Raw genomic sequence first — 27,550 nt, 5'->3', positions numbered from 1 at the left:
TTCGCAAATAGTTTCAAAATGAACGCATTCTGAATCAAATAAATACATGTATTATTTACCTGTGTTTAGATTTTGCTTCTGCTGCGGACCAACAATATCTACATGTACATTGTAGTTAAGAATAATGCATATGCGTATTTAAATCAAAGCGCGAGGCGCTGAAAGACTATCTGCGGGCAAATATGTGAGAGTTGCAAATTTTATTTGAACCGTATGGGAATGGGTGAAGGGCACATAGATAAAAGTGAACACACTGGGCGAGGAAACAAACATATCTACATGTATATCTATTTTATGGCGTCTTGTATCATTTTGTTTATGTAAATGTTGCTTCAATCGTCGTAAATCCCCACCCCCATGTATTTAATGTTACAATGCATGCCCCTATCAATCGTTTCTAAAGGGTTTTCGTTGCTTTGATAAAATATCATACGATAGGAAAATACAATACATCATATATATCATTTCGTTTTATGAACATACACGTTTTGTTTAAGGAAAAATCATTATTTTTACAAACTACATCAGCAATAATTTCATTCAAAATGCACAGCTCATCACTTCAGTCTACGTATCCCCATGTATGTAAAATTAGAATGCATGCCCCTTTTAATCGCTTCTATCGGTACTTTGATTAGATATCATACGTTAGGCAAGTTTTATGAACATACACGTTCTAATTGTTTAAGGAAAATGATTTTATTTTTACGAGCAACTTTAGCAGTAATTCCTATCAAAATGCAGAGCTTATCAGATGGTCATTTTCCCGTGGTGAGGACAAACATGTGGTCAGTTAATGTATGTAGAAACTATTTTTAGAAAATCGGTCAGTTAATGTAGTTGAAACTATTTTTAGATTATCAGAAACTGTCTGTTCTAAGAATGAGAATATGATTGTGCTTTTTCAAGTTTTATTGATAAATAAATGTTATTTATGTTTTATGTAAGTATCGGTGTAGAAATACTAGTGCTGTTATGAATGCTTCGCACTCTTTGGATGTTTTACAGGTTAAATCCGAACTACTCTGCTTCATCAAACGTATGCATAACTCACTGTCGTATCAGGGCATGTGTGCTAGAATAAATTGAAATCATAATGTCCAAAACTATGCCGGAACGAAGCTTTTACGCAAAAAATGAAAACATCTTAGAATGAATAGTATTTTGTTATTGTATAGCAGGCAACGCATAGTATTTGAAGCATAAGCAACGCGAAACCTGAGATACAACTACTGAATTTCAGATAATCATTTTTGTTTCTTATCTCATAAAAGTAATATCAAAAATACACCATTACAAATAAGCGTGCTTCAAGGTCACACACAATTTATATAATAACAAACACTGCAGGCGATGAGACACTTGCGGTCGGTAATAATTTCTAGAACATCTTGGGCTTAACTCAGAGTGAATACCAGTATGTTACCTTCCTACCAGAGCCTCCATTATTTTGACCCACATTAATCTGATAAATATAACGATCTATAAATAGTTATATACTGCTAAAAATAAAACGCCGGGATAAGAAATACAGCGCGGAAATAGCCGAACAAGCAAGAACTCATACTCGGACCGCAATACAACTAATCTATTTTTATGATTTCGTCCTCAATCTGCTAAACATAGAGCGCATTAAGACAAAAAAATGGGTTAAAACGACATGAATAGAAGTAGTTCTTTGGATTTTGCGGTCTTAAGACTAACTGGGCGCATGCGCAGATAGTCTTAAAACAACTGATATAAATCTGTTCATTTTGTCCACGTGTGACATATTAAGGTACATGTACATTAAACATACAGGGAATTAAAAATATGTGGGCGATAGTATGTGGGTGATTTGATAAAGGTATTTGGCGTTGTAGAAAGAAGCCTAAAACATAAACCTAGCTAGTATGTCCAATGCATTTTGTTGGGATGCATTTGGTTTAGCTGGCATACCCTGGTAGTAAATTAAAAACACTTAAGTCAAGTTTGAAGTGTAGATTAGATTTTACAAAAAAAATCCTTTATTTTTTATCCATGGCAGTGCAATGTTTATGAAACTAAAGCTCCAGATAAAGTTTTATATGATATTGGGAATTACTCAATACCTTCTAAGTAATTATTTGACGTATTCCACATTTCAAGTGACTTATAATTCATGATCTTATTGAGAATCAACATTAAGCTCTAAATGTTTTCGTGAAGGAAATTATGAGCAACATATACTATCTTGTGATGTTGACGTTAATAATTATGTTTTACAATTACATGCCTATACTTACAAAATGTTGCAGGCCATAAGCCATTCAATGTTTTAAGCACTTTAATTTTCATGATTTTATTGAATATTTTTCTTGTTTGAAAATATACAATCAAGAAACCATAAACATTATTAATTGGGTAGTCTGGGGCATTTAGACACAAAAGCAAATTTATATTGTTGACAGACTTTTCTGAAAAAAAAATTGAAATGATTTTTTATCCAAATTATTATTTCCTGAAAATCAGACAACTGCAAAAGTTCTGATTTTTTTTAATTGATTACACAAGGAAAACATTTCCTCATATTTGACCTACATTGTAGTGGCCTAGTTTTTGACCTAAGGTGACCCATACTCATAAGCATTTGAAGACAACATGCAGACAAGTATTCTGACAAAGTTTCATGACAATTGGATAAAAACTACTGACTTTATGACATAGGAAAATATATCCAAAGATTTCACCTGACATGAGGTGATCCATATGCACAAATGTTCAAGACAAAATGCAGACAAATAATCTGACAGTTTCATAACATTTGAATAACAAGAGGCCCAACAGGGCCAATGCTCTACTGGCATGGCTCTTGTGGTCATTTTCAATCCAGAGCATGTATGTATGAGTAATAGCCAACAAATATAAAGTTCACCAAGGGGCAAAATTTCAAATGTTTTGCTAGACAGTCATCATATGAAGCTCCACAACAAATATCAAAGGTATGGGCCTTGTGGTTTGAAACAAAAAGATTTTGAAAATATTTCTTAAATAAGTCTCTAGGAAACTTGTGAACCCCGGGGCAGTGCCAATATTGACCCAAGGGGCATAATTTGAACAACCACGGTAGTGGACCACTAAATTAAGCCTTGTTCAGAATAGCAAGGGTCTGCATAGCTGTTTCAGACAAAAAGGTTTTCAACATTTCCCAATTTAACTATACCAAACCTGTGAACCCATGGGCGTGGCCAGTAATGACCCCAGGGGCATAATTTGAACAAACATTCACAAGCAATTGTGACTTTACATGTAAACTTGGCTAACAATAGACTTCGCTCATGCAGAATTGGCTAAAAATAGACTTAGCTAAAAATAGCATTTTTTTTATCCTTTTAGACTCATGGTCTAGGCTTGCATGGGTGGATCTGGCTGGTTTTCAAAAGGAACCGAGCTTTAATGGATATCTAAATACTGTACAAGTTTCATCGAGATACAATCAAAACTGAAGACTGTATCGTGTTCACAAGCAATTGTTTACAGACACACAGAATCCGGTTTTGGCCATTCTTTGACTTGTATTTTTTTTGTTGAAAAATCTGGCTAAAAGTACATCACCTATAATTTGTTTGTTTTACAAACTACTTCATGGCCCCCTAAATGCTTTGCATCAATGGTATTTCTTGTTTATTAAATACCATGCCTTCAAATTGAACACCCTTTCAAATATGCTATCATTTGGAGTCCTTATTACTACTGTGATGGCTCTGGTTGTAATCTACTCCTTCCCTTCATCATCAAATTAAAAATTACGAAAATCAAAACAAACAATGGGAGAAACTGTTGGGTGTGTGAAAGAGGATACAGAGTTATGGACACTTAATTAAAGCCATGCATCAGCATTTTGCAAAATCTCAATATCTTAGTGAGTGTAAGATGAATACTCATCAATATAAGAGGTTCTTTAAACGCAGAAAAATATGTTCCTTATGAGTGTGTTGATAGGGTAAAATATGGATAAGAATAACACTACAACTGTGTGTGATGTTTAAAGTTAAACAATCAATGATTATATCTATTGTGTATACATAATCTATTTATTCCTTTTGTACAACAACTTCAATGTTAAGGCTAACTTTAACTCAAAATCATGATTTTATATAACATAACTGGTCAGAAAGAGCTTACAGTATATATTACCAAAATTGTAAATGTATATCTAAACCTATGCTATCTACTTAATTTCTTGTATTATGTGAAGCACTAAATTGAAAATTTGTATGGTAGCTCTTGCGCACTGCACTTTCTCATATGCCTTCTATCTGTATTCTTAGTTTAAATCATCTGTGTTCTAAGTTTAAGTCCCTTCAAAAGTTTTTCTATGAACAAGGTATGACCACCTTGGAACAGTTGAAAAAACAAATGTAAGAGGGTTTTTTTCAAATGGAAAAGGTGAATTTTGACAAACCATTCAAGATGCAGTCATGTTTGCATCCAATGAATACTTTTTTGATTATTTATGCCCAAGTCTAAAGTTTGTGAATGACAGCGCAGATAATGCCACTAAGGCTCTGGGCAAAACATCAACTTTTTTTCCAGGAAAAACCTGCAAACGTATTATGATAAAACAACTATCAGTGATGTTCACTGTGCTTGATAGATGATAACAGGGAAAATGTCAACAGTACACTTGTCCAGATATTTGGAACATTTTGTCGGAGTCTCTGCTTGGCCCAGTTGTCCAGATAAATGCAATCTGAAGGCAGCACCTCAGCTTGGCTCAATGTCGATGTGACGAACTTCTGGAAACTTTTTCTAAAACAAAAGATGTTCTCTAACATAATTCTAATTTTATAAGACTGTTGATCAATAGGGGTCATCTACTAGTCTTGGTCAACCAATGAATTGTGATGGTCCTAGGTAAAACCATTCCCTGTAATTGTGCTGACAAAGTTTTCACCAGAGTGTTTGTTGACCCTGACCTACTGACCACGAAAACAATATAGGTTATTACCTTTTATCTGATTGTTTGACCACTGACCTTTGCAAACCTACATGTATATCGCCCCCTTGTATATAATAACAAATTAGTACAGGGTTTTCGCATGTGAATGTAATTCTGATTTTAAAGTGAAACAGCTACCAGCAAAATAATTGGGTGCAGTATATAATCACATTTTAGAATCACATTTCATTGATCTATTCAAACATTATGATTATCTTAACTGATAAAGGGAGACAAATGCTTTAGGGTAATTTTGATAGTGATCAATAATCACCCTTACTTTATAGGGTGGTTGTGCAGGTATTTTAAAACTTTCAAAAAAAAAATTCTAGTAAACTAGTAAAAAGAAAAAAATGTTTGTACTGAAGAGTCAAAACAAATTACAACGCCAGGCCATTGTGTGATAATTGGCCCCTTGCTCATAACGTTGCACAACTACATTATGAGAAACTTGTGCTAATTATCACACAAAAACCTGTCTCTGCCATGTATTAACCCATAACTAATTATGCATAGTTATATTGATAGAATTTTAAACTGTGGTATGCAGTATCATCAAATGATTTCATAGTTTTTTACAACTGTGCTTGTCTAATTTAATACATAATAGATTTTGTAGCCCAAAATTAATAGGCAATCCTTGCAAGTTTTTGTTAAGAATTGATACCTTGATTTCCTTCTCCAGCCGGTCCACGTGGTACACGATCTGCTCATACAAGAAGCAGCCAAACTCTTGGTGAAAAACATCAAGTTCATCCACTGTACGGAGGGACTTCAGATTCTGATAAGAAAAAACAACAACAAAATGGTGGATACTGGGTTATTTCCCTGAGTCTATAGTTCATGAACATTTTCTGAAATGTTGTTGTATAAGATTTTTAAAGGACTCTCACTCTTATTAGGTCAGACAATGAAAATAGTATTTAGATTTCACAATTAATATGGATTTACAAAAAATATGTTGCTTATGAACCAACATGACCTGAATAAATTTTTTGATAAAGGGTCACCTTAGGAACATTTCTCTGATATTATTTTGAATTCTGGCCTGTGGCTTTTGAGGGGAAAAAAATGAAAGTTTTCCATAGAGTAACATAGTGAAAACAAGCCCTGGTATATGGAAATCAGGCCAGTGGTTCTGAGAAAAAGATTTTGGTCAAGTTTTTTAGGAACCAACATAGATTGAAGGCATTTGAAGGAACATTTCTGTGAAATTAACTGGTTTATGGAAATCAGGCCAGTGGTTCTGAGGAAAAGATTTTCAAAGTTTCTAAAGTCATATTGTGAAAACTAGCCCTGCCCCGTCAGCCATGTTTTAAACAAACCAACATGGCTTGAAGGAATTTGATAATAAACATGTTTCTGTGAAATTATTTCGAAATCAGGGGCTCTTTTTCGGAGAAAAATATTTTTAAAGTTTCTATAGTCATATAGTGAAAACTAGCCCTGCCCATTGGCCAAGTTTTTAACAAACTAACATGGCTTAAAGGAATTTGATAAAGGACCACCTTAGGCACATTTTTGTGAAATAATATTTTGAAATCAGTGGTTTCTGAGGAAAATATTTTCAAAGCTTTTCCTTAAGGTCGCCATGGCAACCAAAGTCCTACAAAGAACCATTTTATTTTAAACAATCTGGAGATGGACCATCCAAAGAGAACGCCTCTCTTTATTGTGATCGGTCTATGCCTGGCGTCCGGCGTCCAGGGAATAATAATTGCTTATAAATGTTATCTTCTCCTAAACCACTTGGACAATATTAATGAAACTTCACAGGAATGATACTTGGTTGCTGTGCTTTTAAAATTGTTCAAAGAAATGAATTTTATGCAAAATTCTGGTTGCCATGGCAACATTAAGGAATAACTACAAAACTTTTCTTGACAAAAACCATTAGGCCTAGAGCTTAGATATTTGGTATGAAACATTGTCTAGTAGTCTACCAAGTTTGTTCGAATTATGCCCCTGTGTGTTTCTTAAAATCTTAATAGTTATGTATAGTTTACTCTTAAAGCAAGGTCAGCAAATCCTGCTATATGGTCTCCCTTTCTGTTGAAGAGTGCACTGTCTATTTTTAGTAACAAGGGATTATATGTTATATTTTATTAATTTTCAAATGAGTCACCTTTAAGGTAATAATTGTTCTTTTTATAGGTTTATTAATTAGGAAATATTATATCTCTTTATTTTCTAGAATATTTTTTTTTACCCAATCATGAATTTAATATTCTTGCATACCGGACATGTGAGCTGGAAAAACCTGTCTTACACCCCCCATGTAAGATGAGTCATGCGCAACAACGCGCCACTTCTTATTTCTTTTGTTGTAAGGTTTATGAAAAGTATATTATGCAATTTCAATAAAGTGGAATCAAATATAAGTATACAATACTTTTAATTAAAATTCAAAATCGTAAAAGCGATTTTTAAAGGAACTATTTGACGTCAATAGTGATTTAAAATAACTGCGCTTTATGACGTCAGTACACAATGTCGCCATGCTTTTTGGTGAGATGCACAAAAGTGCGTTTTTTACGTAAATTTTTCAACAAATTCATAATTTTAGGTATGCAAGAAAAAATATCAATCATGTTTTTCAGGTCCGGAATCGAAAATTCCAATCCTTGGGCACGCTGCAAGACTGGTAACTCTGCAAGCCTCGTTACCGGCTTACGCGGGTGCCCTCGGGTTGGATTTTTCTATCCGTACCAGAAAAATATGATAGATACTTATAATCAGACTTTTCCATTGAACTTCATGTAGACTATTGTAATTTACAATCTTATTTTTTATGTGGTTAGTGAATACACCTTATATAAACAAGACTTTAACTCCCATGAAAAGAATGGAAGTCATGTTGTGTTGGATGGATATTCAGATAATGCTACTGTAGGCTGTTCATAGTGTTGTTTTATCAAATCCTTATAGTTTATAGCCGTTATGTATTTTATTGGAAGGTGTGCTGTCTGTCATTCCTGTGTCTAACACTATTGCTTGTGACAATCAAATTACGCCTCTCGGGTCAAAACTTGCTATGCCATGAGGTTTCCTGTGGACTTATCGAAAATCTTCTCATCTGACACCTCAGAGCCCAGACCTTTAATATTTTGCTATGAGCATCATATAGTGGTCCTCTACCAAGATTGAGCAAATTACGCCATTTGGGTCAAATTAGGTCCAACCCTTTTTGACCTACTGTCTTATTTTTGAAACTACAGCAAAAATTATTTGACCATGTTCACAATTCTGTAAATAAATAACAATGTTGTGGTTGGACGACCTTGACTGTGACCTGTAAGCCTACTTCTTATTTTTAGCTCTACTGGCCAAAGGCCAGAAGAGCTTATGCGATGGTCATGTTTACGTAGTATGTGCGTCCATGCGTCTGTAAACAATTCATGTTAACACGATACAGCCTTCAGTTTTGATTGTATCTTGATGAAACCTGTACAGTATCTACATATCAATTAGAGCTCGGTTCCTTTCGAAAACCAGCCAGAACCGCCCATGCATGCCGAGATTATGGGCCTTGATAGTATAAATAAATCAGTGTGTCAGTAAACAATTGCTCGTTAACATGATACAGCCTTCAGTTTTGATTGTATCTCGATGAAACTTGTACAGTATCTACATATCCATAAGAGCTCGATTCCTTTTGAAAACCAGCCATATCCGCCCATGCATGCTTAGATTATGGGCCTTGATAGTAAAAAAAATCAGTATGTCAGTAAACAATTCCTTGTTAACATGATACAGCCTTCAGTTTTGATTGTATCTTGATGAAACTTGTACAGTATTTTGATATCCATTAGAGCTTGGTTCTTTTCGAAAACCAGCTAGATCTGCCCATGCATGACAAGCTGAAGCTACAGCAATGAAATTTGGACCAAGTGTAGAGTATTGCAAAAAAATATCAATATTGTCCTCGGATGACCTTAATATTGATATTTCGCGGGCTTAGCGCAAAACGGTTGTAACTGACATTTTGAAAATTGTTCAGGAGAGCATAAAAACTGATTTACGGTATTTTCCTAGTTCCTATCATTTTCACCTTGTTTTTTAATTATAGTTTTAATTTTGTGTACTTTTCCTGAATAAATCACAATAACACCTTGCATTCAATTTTTAAAAGAGATATTTGTAAAACAGTCAGTTACAACCGTTTTGCACATAAAATTGAGGAATTTTCTAAATTTATTTTCGCGCAAAAGGGTTGTAACAGTCAGTTACAACTGTTTTGCCTGAAAAATTGAAGATATTTTTAAATACATTTTGCGCAAAAGGGTTGTAACTGAATCTTTTTTTATTAAAATTTCTTTGATAGCTTTAAGATATTTGACTTTTAAGTACCATTTATTACTTGTAATGTAAATTATACTTAAATACATCAACTGAGGATAAGAGCTATGATTGTTTCCACTCTTTTTTGAAAATTGAGTTGTGTATAGAACATCTTATATGCTATGTATATTTTTGTTAATATACCTAACACAAACAGGGGTTTGGGTAAAATTTTAGTTTAATATCACATTTATTATAAATAAAAAACAATTAAATTATTATATATGAAAGACAATTAAATAATTAATTTATTTAAACAACAACAACAACAATATATACTGAAATTATCTTGAACATCATATATTAAGTTAATAATCAGCTTTAATTCAACCTGTTATTGATGAATAACAGCATTTTGTTAATACAATTGTGAAGTGAATAGCAATTTCATTAACTAATTAAGATATGCATGTATATTTCTTATATCTAGTTTTTAAGTTATAAAATGATATCAAGAAACATTTTTACAAATCACCATAGCATACTAATGACATCAGCTCTTATAATGACCATCATGGTGTTCAAAATATACAAGAACTTGAAATTTAAATAATCATTTAGCACAATCATAGATAATAAATGAAAGCTATTTTAAAATTGACAACGACCAAATCTGGTACCAAAACATCATATCCCGATGAAATCATTTAAGGGGTAAGATATTTCCAAAGCTCATAAATATCAGACTTCTATCTTCCAGTACTGCTTTACTCATCACAAATTACATCTCCTTCCCCCATGAATATCAGAAACTTTCCATCTAAACAAATCATTAACCCCAGCATGATTTCCAGCTACTTGGCTCATGAATATCAGAAACTTTCCATCTAAACAAATCATTAACCCCTGCAAAATTGTTCAGGAGAGCATAAAAACTGATTTATTTTCCTAGTTCCTATCATTTTCAACTTGTTTTTTAATTATAGTTTTAATTTTGTGTACTTTTCCTGAATAAATCACAATAACACCTTGCATTCAATTTTTAAAAGAGATATTTGTAAAACAGTCAGTTACAACCGTTTTGCACATAAAATTGAGGAATTTTCTAAATTTATTTTCGCGCAAAAGGGTTGTAACAGTCAGTTACAACTGTTTTGCCTGAAAAATTGAAGATATTTTTAAATACATTTTGCGCAAAAGGGTTGTAACTGAATCTTTTTTTATTAAAATTTCTTTGATAGCTTTAAGATATTTGACTTTTAAGTACCATTTATTACTTGTAATGTAAATTATACTTAAATACATCAACTGAGGATAAGAGCTATGATTGTTTCCACTCTTTTTTGAAAATTGAGTTGTGTATAGAACATCTTATATGCTATGTATATTTTTGTTAATATACCTAACACAAACAGGGGTTTGGGTAAAATTTTAGTTTAATAACACAATTATTATATATGAAAAACAATTAAATTATTATATATGAAAGACAATTAAATAATTAATTTATTTAAACAACAACAACAACAATATATACTGAAATTATCTTGAACATCATATTTTAAGTTAATAATCAGCTTTAATTCAACCTGTTATTGATGAATAACAGCATTTTGTTAATACAATTGTGAAGTGAATAGCAATTTCATTAACTAATTAAGATATGCATGTATATTTCTTATATCTAGTTTTTAAGTTATAAAATGATATCAAGAAACATTTTTACAAATCACCATAGCATACTAATGACATCAGCTCTTATAATGACCATCATGGTGTTCAAAATATACAAGAACTTGAAATTTAAATAATCATTTAGCACAATCATAGATAATAAATGAAAGCTATTTTAAAATTGACAACGACCAAATCTGGTACCAAAACATCATATCCCGATGAAATCATTTAAGGGGTAAGATATTTCCAAAGCTCATAAATATCAGACTTCTATCTTCCAGTACTGCTTTACTCATCACAAATTACATCTCCTTCCCCCATGAATATCAGAAACTTTCCATCTAAACAAATCATTAACCCCAGCATGATTTCCAGCTACTTGGCTCATGAATATCAGAAACTTTCCATCTAAACAAATCATTAACCCCATTATGATTTCCAGCTACTTGGCTCATGAATATCAGAAACTTTCCATCTACTTTTAACAAATCCTTAACCCTAGCATGATTTCCATCTAAATGGCTCATGAATATCAGAATTACTTCGGTTTACTCGAAAGAAATTATTAACCCCAGCATGATTTCCTTCTTCTTGGCTTATGAATATCAGAATACTTTCCATCTAATCTTAAACAAATCATCAACCCCAGCACAATTTCCGTGTTAGCTCAAGAAGATCAGAATTACTTTGGTCTACTCGAAAGAAATTATTAACCTAAGCATGATTTCCATCTACTTGGCTTATGAATATCAGAATACTTCCCATCTACTCTTAAACAAATCATCAACCCCAGCACAATTTCCGTGTTAGCTCATGAAGATCAGAATTACTTTGGTCTACTCGAAAGAAATTATTAACCACAGCATGATTTCCTTCTTCTCGGCTCATGAATATCAGAATACTTTCCATCTACTCTTAAACAAATCATCAACCCCAGCACAATTTCCGTGTTAGCTCATGAAGATCAGAATTACTTTGGTCTACTCGAAAGAAATTATTAACCTAAGCATGATTTCCATCTACTTGGCTTATGAATATCAGAATACTTTCCATCTACTCTTAAACAAATCATCAACCCCAGCACAATTTCCGTGTTAGCTCATGAAGATCAGAATTACTTTGGTCTACTCGAAAGAAATTATAAACCCAAGCATGATTTCCTTCTTCTTGGCTTATGAATATCAGAATACTTTCCATCTACTCTTAAACAAATCATCAACCCCAGCACAATTTCCGTGTTAGCTCATGAATATCAGAATTACTTCCATCTTCTCAAAAGAAATTATTAACCACAGCATGATTTCCATCTACTTGGCTTATGAATATCAGAATGACTTCAAACTACTTTAAACAAACTATTAACACCAGCATGATTACCATCGACATGGCTCATGGATATCAGAACGACTACCATCAACTCTAAACAAATCTTTTCAACCCAGCATGATTTCCATCTGGTAAATGGCTCATGAATATCAGAATTACTTCCATCTACTCCAAAGAAATTATTAACCCCAGCATGATTTCCATCTGCTTGACTTATGAATATCAGAATACTTTCCATCTACTTTTAAACATATCATCAACCCCAGCACAATTTTCATGTTAGCTCATAAATATCAGAATTACTTCCATCTGGTACTCTAAACAAATCATTAACCCTAGCACAATTCCCATCATCTTGGCTCATGATATTCAGAAAGCCTTTCATCTCCTAATTAGGTCATTAACCCCAAGATGATTTACATCTACTCTAAACAAATTATTAACCTTAGCATGATTTTATCCACTTGGCTCATGAATATCAGAATAACTTCCATCTACTCTTAAACAAATCATTAACCCCAACACAATTTCATTCTACCTGGCTCATGCATATCAAAATGTCTTCAATCTTCTCGAAACAAATCATTAACCCCAGCATGATTTCCATCTACTTGGCTCATGAATATCTGAATAATTTCCCTTTACTTGGCTCATGTCTTCAATCTTCTCAAATAATTAACCCCTGCATGATTTCCATCAAGTTGGCTCATGAATATCAGAATGACTTCTACCTACTCTTAAACAAATCATTAACCCCAGCATGATTTCCGCATCTACTTGGCTCATGAATATCAGAATACTTTCCATCTACTCTTAAACAAATCATTAACCCCAGCATGTTTTCCATCTACTTGGCTCATGAATATCAGAATACTTTTCATCTACTCTAAAACAAATCATTAACCCCCGCATCTTTTCCATCTACTTTGCTCATAAATATCAGAATGACTTTTATCTACTCTTAAACAAATCATTAACCCCAGCATGATTTCCATCTACTTGGCTCATGAATATCAGAATACTTTCCATCTACTCTTAAACAAATCATTAACCCCAGCATGTTTTCCATCTAATTGGCTCATGTATTTCAGAATAACTTCCATCCACTCGAAAACAATCATTAACCCCAACATGATTTCCATTTACTTACTTCATGAGTATTAGAACGACTTCCATCTTATCTTTTTCTATCTATTTCTTATCCAGTAGTTACTTGTAGTATTGACCAGTAGTAACCAGCATGACAAGGAATGACGTCACCATTACGTCATATGTACTTCCGTTGTGTGGAAAATTCTCAATAAAAAAAAATGTTCTTATGATTGATAGATATGTTTTCACATGCTCAATACACTGTAAATCAAAACTATCATTATTCCTGAAACTTTTATACCTTAAGTATCTATTCTTGCTTGATTTATCATTTAGAGTAGAGATTAAAGCATAAACCGCTGCCCTATAGTTGAAAGGTCATTTTGGAAGAACTGTCATGGCGGACGGTGCAATTTTTAGAGTTTGTTTTTCAAGTGGAGTGATTTTTCTTAGGAATAACTTGACTCCCCTTTTTTATTGGCTTAAAATGTAATTTAAAGCTTGTACTTTAAGAATATATGTGGTTATCATAGCCTGCATTCGCTCGAAATGCCTTTAAATGTTGTCTAAAAATTATAATTTTATATTGAATTATATAGGGAAAAACAATGGTGGTGTGTAACCTAAAAGGGACCAAACTGCTTTGTTTAAAAAGTGTTATTTTTGGTAAGAAATGTATTGCATTTCACTATTTCTGGCAAATTTTCACAATTAAATGCATTTATCTTGTCCGGTTGATCAAAATATGCTATTTTCTGGTTTTCACAACTTTCGCCTATTTTTTTTTTAAAAATGAGTCGTCTGCAATCTTACGAGCACTGAAAATGTCCAAATTTTGTGAAAATTTGACTGCGAGAACTTGAAATGTGTGCAAAGATGTGAAGAACTGCCCCATTTGATGCTTAGAATGCCATTTGAGTCAAGGTTCAGTTGAAAAACCTCAAAGAATGGCATTTTGGGCCAAAACGCCTTAGAAAATACAGACGCACAGGCACTTGGGTGACAGGCAGTGAAACTGGAAAACCTGACACAGACTATCAGATTGAGCTAGCTTTGGGTGTATTTATGTATGAAGGACTAATCGAAAGTGTTTTTCATAAAAAATACAGGGACGGGTTTAGTTATAGGAATGACGTCACCATTACGTCATATGTACTTCCGTTGTGTGGAAAATTCTCAATAAAAAAAAATGTTCTTATGATTGATAGATATGTTTTCACATGCTCAATACACTGTAAATCAAAACTATCATTATTCCTGAAACTTTTATACCTTAAGTATCTATTCTTGCTTGATTTATCATTTAGAGTAGAGATTAAAGCATAAACCGCTGCCCTATAGTTGAAAGGTCATTTTGGAAGAACTGTCATGGCGGACGGTGCAATTTTTAGAGTTTGTTTTTCAAGTGGAGTGATTTTTCTTAGGAATAACTTGACTCCCCTTTTTTATTGGCTTAAAATGTAATTTAAAGCTTGTACTTTAAGAATATATGTGGTTATCATAGCCTGCATTCGCTCGAAATGCCTTTAAATGTTGTCTAAAAATTATAATTTTATATTGAATTATATAGGGAAAAACAATGGTGGTGTGTAACCTAAAAGGGACCAAACTGCTTTGTTTAAAAAGTGTTATTTTTGGTAAGAAATGTATTGCATTTCACTATTTCTGGCAAATTTTCACAATTAAATGCATTTATCTTGTCCGGTTGATCAAAATATGCTATTTTCTGGTTTTCACAACTTTCGCCTATTTTTTTTTTAAAAATGAGTCGTCTGCAATCTTACGAGCACTGAAAATGTCCAAATTTTGTGAAAATTTGACTGCGAGAACTTGAAATGTGTGCAAAGATGTGAAGAACTGCCCCATTTGATGCTTAGAATGCCATTTGAGTCAAGGTTCAGTTGAAAAACCTCAAAGAATGGCATTTTGGGCCAAAACGCCTTAGAAAATACAGACGCACAGGCACTTGGGTGACAGGCAGTGAAACTGGAAAACCTGACACAGACTATCAGATTGAGCTAGCTTTGGGTGTATTTATGTATGAAGGACTAATCGAAAGTGTTTTTCATAAAAAATACAGGGACGGGTTTAGTTATAGGAATGACGTCACCATTACGTCATATGTACTTCCGTTGTGTGGAAAATTCTCAATAAAAAAAAATGTTCTTATGATTGATAGATATGTTTTCACATGCTCAATACACTGTAAATCAAAACTATCATTATTCCTGAAACTTTTATACCTTAAGTATCTATTCTTGCTTGATTTATCATTTAGAGTAGAGATTAAAGCATAAACCGCTGCCCTATAGTTGAAAGGTCATTTTGGAAGAACTGTCATGGCGGACGGTGCAATTTTTAGAGTTTGTTTTTCAAGTGGAGTGATTTTTCTTAGGAATAACTTGAGCCCCCTTTTTTATTGGCTTAAAATGTAATTTAAAGCTTGTACTTTAAGAATATATGTGGTTATCATAGCCTGCATTCGCTCGAAATGCCTTTAAATGTTGTCTAAAAATTATAATTTTACATTGAATTATATAGGGAAAAACAATGGTGGTGTGTAACCACAACCATGACACTGATGACACCATCTACCTACTATTTTACAACTATTCATACTGCCTACCCAGTCAGTTAGAAACACCAGCATGGCTTAACTGACATAGCTTATGAATACCAAAATGACTTAAATTGAGTTACGTCTTCGCTAGTCATGAACACACCAGCATGACTTCAAACTGTATAGCTCATGAATATCAGAATTACTTGACATAGTACATAGGTACTTCTCGAAATTTATAAACACCAGCATGAACTCGACTACAGAGTTCATGAATATCCAAATGATGAATAGATCTATTCTGAATTCCTAGTAAAAATCATCAGCATGACTTCAAACACCAGAGTTGTTGAATATGAAAATGACATCACTAGATCTTCGCTAGTCATAAACACCGCAATGGCTTGAAACTATATAGCTCATGAATATCAAAATTACATCCATATGATTTAGTTCACATCAGCACGAATTCAAACTTCAGAACTCACGAATGTTGAAATGTCTTCAATAGATCTACTTCTTTGCTATTGAAGATCATTCAATCAAGTTAAAGCATATAACATTCTTCTAGAATTTGTAGGGGAATTAATTAGTGTTTTCACCAATAATGATGTACCTTAATCATTAGATCAATTGCCTTTGTTTTTCATTAGTTTATAAAAGTTATGATTCTGTGTACAAAACATGTCAATATTGCCAAAATATGAAATTTTAATATGCAAACTCATTTTACCATAAAAAGCCCACTAAATATGAATAGATAATAAATCATTACAAATAAAAACTACTAAGAGAAACAATATTGTAAAACACGCACATTCTTTTCCTGTTTTAAAATCATGTCCGAACTCTAAATAGGGATATTTAATTTTAAACTTTCCTTATCTTATTTTTTTCTTAAGCAAGAGCCTAAAAATAATATCAAATTTTTCAATTCTTTTTCCTAAATATATGACTTTTTTATCTTATGGACAATATATCGTACACATTATTAATTATGAATAAATATGACTAAAGGAATAAAACATGAGATATTGTTCGTAATTGTGATGTTTAAACATGCATTTTTTCATTTTATTGGAAGTTTATTTTAAAAACAAATCATTTTTCATCAATATGACTGTCTCTCCTCAAAAACAATGTTAATAATCATGATGTCATCAATGATGTCATCATGATATTGGAGTTACATCCCATCCTAATGGTTTATTGATTCAAAGTTTTCTGTGCAAAACGGTTGTAAGTGCAGTTACAACCGTTTTGCACAAAAATAAATTGCCATTTTCAGATACAACCTTTTGACAAATATGGCTTTATTTACATTTATCCTTAGATTACAGAGCTAATTTTTGGGATATTATGGAGGCTTGTAAAATAGGTTAAAAAATATGAAAATATCACTTTTGGAAAAAAAGTCAGTTACAACCGTTTTGCGCTAAGCCCGCGATCGCGGGCTTAGCGCAAAACGGTTGTAACTGACATTTTGAAAATTGTTCAGGAGAGCATAAAAACTGATTTATTTTCCTAGTTCCTATCATTTTCACTTTGTTTTTTAATTATAGTTTTAATTTTGTGTACTTTTCATGAATAAATCACAATAACACATTGCATTCAATTTCTTAAAGAGATATTTGTTAAACAGTCAGTTACAACCCTTTTGCACAAAAAATTGAGGAATTTTCTAAATTTATTTTTGCGCAAAAGGGTTGTAACAGTCAGTTACAACTGTTTTGCCTGAAAAATTGAAGATATTTCTAAATACATTTTGCGCAAAAGGGTTGTAACTGAATCTTTTTTATTAAAGTTTCTTTGATAGCTTTAAGATATTTGACTTTTAAGCACCATTTATTACTTGCAATGTAAATTATACTTAAATACATCAACTGAGGATAAAAGCTATGATTTTTTCCACTCTTTTTTGAAAATTGAGTTGTGTATAGAACATCTTATATGCTATGTATATTTTTGTTAATATACTTATCACAAACAGGGGTTTTGGTAAAATTTTAGTTTAATAACACAATTATTATATATGAAAAACAATTAAATTATTATATATGAAAGACAATTAAATAATTAATCTATTTAAACAACAACAATATATACTGCAATCATCTTGAACATCATATTTTAAGTTAATAATCAGCTTAATTTAAACTGTTAATGATGAATAACAGCATTTTGTTAATACAATTGTGAAGTGAATATCAATTTCATTAACTAATAATGATATGCATGTATATTTCTTATTTCTAGTTTTTAAGTTAAAATGATATCAAGAAACATTTTTACAAATCACCATAGTATACTAATGACATCAGCTCTTATAATGACCATCATTGTGTACAAAATATACAAGAACTTGAAATTTAAATAATCATTTAGCACAATCATAGATAATAAATGAAAGCTATTTTAAAATTGACAACGACCAAATCTGGTACCAAAACATCATATCCCGATGAAATCATTTAAGGGGTAAGATATTTCCAAAGCTCATAAATATCAGACTTCTATCTTCCAGTACTGCTTTACTCATCACAAATTACATCTCCTTCCCCCATGAATATCAGAAACTTTCCATCTAAACAAATCATTAACCCCAGCATGATTTCCAGCTACTTGGCTCATGAATATCAGAAACTTTCCATCTAAACAAATCATTAACCCCATTATGATTTCCAGCTACTTGGCTCATGAATATCAGAAACTTTCCATCTACTTTTAACAAATCCTTAACCCTAGCATGATTTCCATCTAAATGGCTCATGAATATCAGAATTACTTCGGTTTACTCGAAAGAAATTATTAACCCCAGCATGATTTCCTTCTTCTTGGCTTATGAATATCAGAATACTTTCCATCTAATCTTAAACAAATCATCAACCCCAGCACAATTTCCGTGTTAGCTCAAGAAGATCAGAATTACTTTGGTCTACTCGAAAGAAATTATTAACCTAAGCATGATTTCCATCTACTTGGCTTATGAATATCAGAATACTTCCCATCTACTCTTAAACAAATCATCAACCCCAGCACAATTTCCGTGTTAGCTCATGAAGATCAGAATTACTTTGGTCTACTCGAAAGAAATTATTAACCACAGCATGATTTCCTTCTTCTCGGCTCATGAATATCAGAATACTTTCCATCTACTCTTAAACAAATCATCAACCCCAGCACAATTTCCGTGTTAGCTCATGAAGATCAGAATTACTTTGGTCTACTCGAAAGAAATTATTAACCTAAGCATGATTTCCATCTACTTGGCTTATGAATATCAGAATTCTTTCCATCTACTCTCAAACAAATCATCAACCCCAGCACAATTTCCGTGTTAGCTCATGAAGATCAGAATTACTTTGGTCTACTCGAAAGAAATTATTAACGCCAGCATGATTTCCTTCTTCTTGGCTTATGAATATCAGAATACTTTCCATCTACTCTTAAACAAATCATCAACCCCAGCACAATTTCCGTGTTAGCTCATGAATATCAGAATTACTTCCATCTACTCAAAATAAATTATTAACCACAGCATGATTTCCATCTACTTGGCTTATGAATATCAGAATGACTTCAATCTACTTTAAACAAACTATTAACACCAGCATGATTACCATCGACATGGCTCATGGATATCAGAACGACTACCATCAACTCTAAACAAATCTTTTCAACCCAGCATGATTTCCATCTGGTAAATGGCTCATGAATATCAGAATTACTTCCATCTACTCCAAAGAAATTATTAACCCCAGCATGATTTCCATCTGCTTGACTTATGAATATCAGAATACTTTCCATCTACTTTTAAACATATCATCAACCCCAGCACAATTTTCATGTTAGCTCATAAATATCAGAATTACTTCCATCTGGTACTCTAAACAAATCATTAACCCTAGCACAATTCCCATCATCTTGGCTCATGATATTCAGAAAGCCTTTCATCTCCTAATTAGGTCATTAACCCCAAGATGATTTACATCTACTCTAAACAAATTATTAACCTTAGCATGATTTTATCCACTTGGCTCATGAATATCAGAATAACTTCCATCTACTCTTAAACAAATCATTAACCCCAACACAATTTCATTCTACCTGGCTCATGCATATCAAAATGTCTTCAATCTTCTCGAAACAAATCATTAACCCCAGCATGATTTCCATCTACTTGGCTCATGAATATCTGAATAATTTCCCTTTACTTGGCTCATGTCTTCAATCTTCTCAAATAATTAACCCCTGCATGATTTCCATCAAGTTGGCTCATGAATATCAGAATGACTTCTACCTACTCTTAAACAAATCATTAACCCCAGCATGATTTCCGCATCTACTTGGCTCATGAATATCAGAATACTTTCCATCTACTCTTAAACAAATCATTAACCCCAGCATGTTTTCCATCTACTTGGCTCATGAATATCAGAATACTTTTCATCTACTCTAAAACAAATCATTAACCCCCGCATCTTTTCCATCTACTTTGCTCATAAATATCAGAATGACTTTTATCTACTCTTAAACAAATCATTAACCCCAGCATGATTTCCATCTACTTGGCTCATCAATATTAGAATAACTTTTATCTTCTCTTGAACCAATCATTAACCCCAGTATGATTTCCATCTAATTGGCTTATGAAGTTCAGAATAACTTCAATCCACTCAAAAACAATCATTAACCCCAACATGATTTCCATTTACTTACTTCATGAGTATTAGAACGACTTCCATCTTATCTTTTTCTATCTATTTCTTATCCAGTAGTTACTTGTAGTATTGACCAGTAGTAACCAGCATGACAAGGAATGACGTCACCATTACGTCATATGTACTTCCGTTGTGTGGAAAATTCTCAATAAAAAAAAATGTTCTTATGATTGATAGATATGTTTTCACATGCTCAATACACTGTAAATCAAAACTATCATTATTCCTGAAACTTTTATACCTTAAGTATCTATTCATGCTTGATTTATCATTTAGAGTAGAGATTAAAGCATAAACCGCTGCCCTATAGTTGAAAGGTCATTTTGGAAGAACTGTCATGGCGGACGGTGCAATTTTTAGAGTTTGTTTTTCAAGTGGAGTGATTTTTCTTAGGAATAACTTGACTCCCCTTTTTTATTGGCTTAAAATGTAATTTAAAGCTTGTACTTTAAGAATATATGTGGTTATCATAGCCTGCATTCGCTCGAAATGCCTTTAAATGTTGTCTAAAAATTATAATTTTATATTGAATTATATAGGGAAAAACAATGGTGGTGTGTAACCTAAAAGGGACCAAACTGCTTTGTTTAAAAAGTGTTATTTTTGGTAAGAAATGTATTGCATTTCACTATTTCTGGCAAATTTTCACAATTAAATGCATTTATCTTGTCCGGTTGATCAAAATATGCTATTTTCTGGTTTTCACAACTTTCGCCTATTTTTTTTTTAAAAATGAGTCGTCTGCAATCTTACGAGCACTGAAAATGTCCAAATTTTGTGAAAATTTGACTGCGAGAACTTGAAATGTGTGCAAAGATGTGAAGAACTGCCCCATTTGATGCTTAGAATGCCATTTGAGTCAAGGTTCAGTTGAAAAACCTCAAAGAATGGCATTTTGGGCCAAAACGCCTTAGAAAATACAGACGCACAGGCACTTGGGTGACAGGCAGTGAAACTGGAAAACCTGACACAGACTATCAGATTGAGCTAGCTTTGGGTGTATTTATGTATGAAGGACTAATCGAAAGTGTTTTTCATAAAAAATACAGGGACGGGTTTAGTTATAGGAATGACGTCACCATTACGTCATATGTACTTCCGTTGTGTGGAAAATTCTCAATAAAAAAAAATGTTCTTATGATTGATAGATATGTTTTCACATGCTCAATACACTGTAAATCAAAACTATCATTATTCCTGAAACTTTTATACCTTAAGTATCTATTCTTGCTTGATTTATCATTTAGAGTAGAGATTAAAGCATAAACCGCTGCCCTATAGTTGAAAGGTCATTTTGGAAGAACTGTCATGGCGGACGGTGCAATTTTTAGAGTTTGTTTTTCAAGTGGAGTGATTTTTCTTAGGAATAACTTGACTCCCCTTTTTTATTGGCTTAAAATGTAATTTAAAGCTTGTACTTTAAGAATATATGTGGTTATCATAGCCTGCATTCGCTCGAAATGCCTTTAAATGTTGTCTAAAAATTATAATTTTATATTGAATTATATAGGGAAAAACAATGGTGGTGTGTAACCTAAAAGGGACCAAACTGCTTTGTTTAAAAAGTGTTATTTTTGGTAAGAAATGTATTGCATTTCACTATTTCTGGCAAATTTTCACAATTAAATGCATTTATCTTGTCCGGTTGATCAAAATATGCTATTTTCTGGTTTTCACAACTTTCGCCTATTTTTTTTTTAAAAATGAGTCGTCTGCAATCTTACGAGCACTGAAAATGTCCAAATTTTGTGAAAATTTGACTGCGAGAACTTGAAATGTGTGCAAAGATGTGAAGAACTGCCCCATTTGATGCTTAGAATGCCATTTGAGTCAAGGTTCAGTTGAAAAACCTCAAAGAATGGCATTTTGGGCCAAAACGCCTTAGAAAATACAGACGCACAGGCACTTGGGTGACAGGCAGTGAAACTGGAAAACCTGACACAGACTATCAGATTGAGCTAGCTTTGGGTGTATTTATGTATGAAGGACTAATCGAAAGTGTTTTTCATAAAAAATACAGGGACGGGTTTAGTTATAGGAATGACGTCACCATTACGTCATATGTACTTCCGTTGTGTGGAAAATTCTCAATAAAAAAAAATGTTCTTATGATTGATAGATATGTTTTCACATGCTCAATACACTGTAAATCAAAACTATCATTATTCCTGAAACTTTTATACCTTAAGTATCTATTCTTGCTTGATTTATCATTTAGAGTAGAGATTAAAGCATAAACCGCTGCCCTATAGTTGAAAGGTCATTTTGGAAGAACTGTCATGGCGGACGGTGCAATTTTTAGAGTTTGTTTTTCAAGTGGAGTGATTTTTCTTAGGAATAACTTGAGCCCCCTTTTTTATTGGCTTAAAATGTAATTTAAAGCTTGTACTTTAAGAATATATGTGGTTATCATAGCCTGCATTCGCTCGAAATGCCTTTAAATGTTGTCTAAAAATTATAATTTTACATTGAATTATATAGGGAAAAACAATGGTGGTGTGTAACCACAACCATGACACTGATGACACCATCTACCTACTATTTTACAACTATTCATACTGCCTACCCAGTCAGTTAGAAACACCAGCATGGCTTAACTGACATAGCTTATGAATACCAAAATGACTTAAATTGAGTTACGTCTTCGCTAGTCATGAACACACCAGCATGACTTCAAACTGTATAGCTCATGAATATCAGAATTACTTGACATAGTACATAGGTACTTCTCGAAATTTATAAACACCAGCATGAACTCGACTACAGAGTTCATGAATATCCAAATGATGAATAGATCTATTCTGAATTCCTAGTAAAAATCATCAGCATGACTTCAAACACCAGAGTTGTTGAATATGAAAATGACATCACTAGATCTTCGCTAGTCATAAACACCGCAATGGCTTGAAACTATATAGCTCATGAATATCAAAATTACATCCATATGATTTAGTTCACATCAGCACGAATTCAAACTTCAGAACTCACGAATGTTGAAATGTCTTCAATAGATCTACTTCTTTGCTATTGAAGATCATTCAATCAAGTTAAAGCATATAACATTCTTCTAGAATTTGTAGGGGAATTAATTAGTGTTTTCACCAATAATGATGTACCTTAATCATTAGATCAATTGCCTTTGTTTTTCATTAGTTTATAAAAGTTATGATTCTGTGTACAAAACATGTCAATATTGCCAAAATATGAAATTTTAATATGCAAACTCATTTTACCATAAAAAGCCCACTAAATATGAATAGATAATAAATCATTACAAATAAAAACTACTAAGAGAAACAATATTGTAAAACACGCACATTCTTTTCCTGTTTTAAAATCATGTCCGAACTCTAAATAGGGATATTTAATTTTAAACTTTCCTTATCTTATTTTTTTCTTAAGCAAGAGCCTAAAAATAATATCAAATTTTTCAATTCTTTTTCCTAAATATATGACTTTTTTATCTTATGGACAATATATCGTACACATTATTAATTATGAATAAATATGACTAAAGGAATAAAACATGAGATATTGTTCGTAATTGTGATGTTTAAACATGCATTTTTTCATTTTATTGGAAGTTTATTTTAAAAACAAATCATTTTTCATCAATATGACTGTCTCTCCTCAAAAACAATGTTAATAATCATGATGTCATCAATGATGTCATCATGATATTGGAGTTACATCCCATCCTAATGGTTTATTGATTCAAAGTTTTCTGTGCAAAACGGTTGTAAGTGCAGTTACAACCGTTTTGCACAAAAATAAATTGCCATTTTCAGATACAACCTTTTGACAAATATGGCTTTATTTACATTTATCCTTAGATTACAGAGCTAATTTTTGGGATATTATGGAGGCTTGTAAAATAGGTTAAAAAATATGAAAATATCACTTTTGGAAAAAAAGTCAGTTACAACCGTTTTGCGCTAAGCCCGCGATCGCGGGCTTAGCGCAAAACGGTTGTAACTGACATTTTGAAAATTGTTCAGGAGAGCATAAAAACTGATTTATTTTCCTAGTTCCTATCATTTTCACTTTGTTTTTTAATTATAGTTTTAATTTTGTGTACTTTTCATGAATAAATCACAATAACACATTGCATTCAATTTCTTAAAGAGATATTTGTTAAACAGTCAGTTACAACCCTTTTGCACAAAAAATTGAGGAATTTTCTAAATTTATTTTTGCGCAAAAGGGTTGTAACAGTCAGTTACAACTGTTTTGCCTGAAAAATTGAAGATATTTCTAAATACATTTTGCGCAAAAGGGTTGTAACTGAATCTTTTTTATTAAAGTTTCTTTGATAGCTTTAAGATATTTGACTTTTAAGCACCATTTATTACTTGCAATGTAAATTATACTTAAATACATCAACTGAGGATAAAAGCTATGATTTTTTCCACTCTTTTTTGAAAATTGAGTTGTGTATAGAACATCTTATATGCTATGTATATTTTTGTTAATATACTTATCACAAACAGGGGTTTTGGTAAAATTTTAGTTTAATAACACAATTATTATATATGAAAAACAATTAAATTATTATATATGAAAGACAATTAAATAATTAATCTATTTAAACAACAACAATATATACTGCAATCATCTTGAACATCATATTTTAAGTTAATAATCAGCTTAATTTAAACTGTTAATGATGAATAACAGCATTTTGTTAATACAATTGTGAAGTGAATATCAATTTCATTAACTAATAATGATATGCATGTATATTTCTTATTTCTAGTTTTTAAGTTAAAATGATATCAAGAAACATTTTTACAAATCACCATAGTATACTAATGACATCAGCTCTTATAATGACCATCATTGTGTACAAAATATACAAGAACTTGAAATTTATATAATCATTTAGCAAAATCATAGATAATAAATGAAAGCTACTTTAAAAGTGACAATGACCAAATCCGGTACCAAAACATCAATCATATCCCGATGAAATCATTTAAGGGGTAAGATATTTCCAAAGCTCATAAATATCAGGCTTCCATATTCCAGTATGGCTTTACTCAGCACAAATTCTATCTCCTTCCCCCATGAATATCAGAAACTTTCCATCTACTCTTAACAAATCCTTAACCCCAGCATGATTTCCATCTACTTGCATGGCTCATGAATACTTTCCATCTACACTAAACCTCATTAACTCAAGCATGATTTCCATCTACTTGGCTCATGAATATCTGAATTGAATCCATCCACACTAAACATCACTAACCTGCATGATTTCCATCTACTTGGGTTCTAAATATCAGAATACATGCCATCTACACTAAACAACATTAACCAGCATGATTTCCATCTATTTGGTTTATGATAATCAGAATGACTACAATCTACTTTAAACAAACCATTAACACCAGCATGAATTCCATCTACTTGGCTTATGAATATCAGAATACTTTCCATCTACTCTTAAACAAATCATCAACCCCAGCACAATTTCCATGTTAGCTCATGAATATCAGAATGACTTCAATCTACTTTAAACAAACCATTAACGCCAGCATGATTTCCATCGACATGGCTCATGGATATCAGAATGACTACCATCAACTCTAAACAAATCTTTTAACCCCAGCATGATTTCCATCTAAATGGCTCATGAATATCAGAATTATTTCCATCTACTCGAAAGAAATTATTAAGCCCACCATGATTTCCATCTTCGTGACTTATGAATATCAGAATACTTTCCATCTACTTTTAAACATATCATCAACCCCAGCACAATTTCCATGTTAGCTCATGAATATCAGAATTACTTCCATCTGGTACTCTAAACAAAGCATTAACACTAGCACAATTTCCATGTTATCTCATGAATATAAGAATTACTTCCATCTGGTACTCTAAACAAAGCATTAACCCCAGCACAATTTCCATGTTAGCTCATGAATATCAGAATTACTTCCATCTGGTACTCTAAACAAAGCATTAACACTAGCACAATTTCCATGTTAGCTCATGAATATAAGAATTACTTCCATCTGGTACTCTAAACAAAGCATTATAACACTAGCACAATTTCCATGTTAGCTCATGAATATCAGAATTACTTCCATCTGGTACTCTAAACAAAGCATTAACCCTAGCACAATTTCCATCATCTTGGCTCATGATAATCAGAATACTTGAAAGATATATTTCCTTCAGAAAAGAGAAATAAATTTGCATTACATGTATATTGGGAGTACTTTAATTCAGAAAAGTTATTTGCTATATGAGAAAAAGTAAAAGAAGTAATATCAATATTTATAGGTTATTGAATTTATATGAAAATATATGCCAAGTTCTGGAGCGTAGTAATATGGCGGAGCGCAATATTCTATGCACAAGAATGAAAGGAGATATTGTGATGTCAGGATATTGTGACATCTCTACCATGCATCCTGAAAATGATGTTACATTGCCCATCTATCTATAATGACTTTTAAGTTTGCGCATTTATCTAAACTGACATTTAATCGAAATATCTGAGGTGTTCTGCCGTCCATATTAACCTTAGCATGATTTCATCTATTTGGCTCATGAATATCAGAATAACTTCCATCTACTCTTAAACAAATCATTAACCCCAACATAATTTCATTCTACCTGGCTCATGAATATCAAAAGTCTTCTATCTTCTCGAAACAAATCATTAACCCCAGCATGATTTCCATCTACTTGGCTCATGGATATCAGAATAATTTCCTTCTACTTGGCTCATGAATATCAGAATGTCTTCAATCTTCTCAAATAATTAACCCCAGCATGATTTCAATCAACTTGGCTCATGAATATCAGAACAACTTCTATCTACTCTTAAACAAATCATTAACCCCAGCATGATTTCCATCTACTTGGCTTATGAATATCAGAATACTTTCCATCTACTCTTAAACAAATCATAAACCTGAG

General features: G+C 32.4%; 1 protein-coding gene across 1 annotated transcript in view; it reads right to left on the bottom strand.

Moving 5' to 3' along the window:
• Positions 1 to 185: 185 nt before the first annotated feature.
• LOC128234618 (zinc transporter 9-like) overlaps positions 186 to 27,550 on the bottom strand; it is a 308,991-nt gene continuing 281,626 nt past the window's right edge. The window contains exons 19-20 of the mRNA XM_052948969.1: positions 5,628 to 5,741; positions 186 to 4,770 (exon numbers count right to left, since the gene is read on the bottom strand). Coding sequence (XP_052804929.1) covers positions 4,726 to 4,770; positions 5,628 to 5,741 — 159 coding nt within the window. The 3' untranslated portion in view covers positions 186 to 4,725. The remainder of the gene's footprint in view (positions 4,771 to 5,627; positions 5,742 to 27,550) is intronic.

Source organism: Mya arenaria, chromosome 5 (assembly GCF_026914265.1).
Source record: "Mya arenaria isolate MELC-2E11 chromosome 5, ASM2691426v1".
Lineage (NCBI taxonomy): Eukaryota > Metazoa > Mollusca > Bivalvia > Myida > Myidae > Mya > Mya arenaria.
Note: the sequence above shows the minus strand (reverse complement) of the source record. Positions and strands in the feature narration are given on the sequence as shown.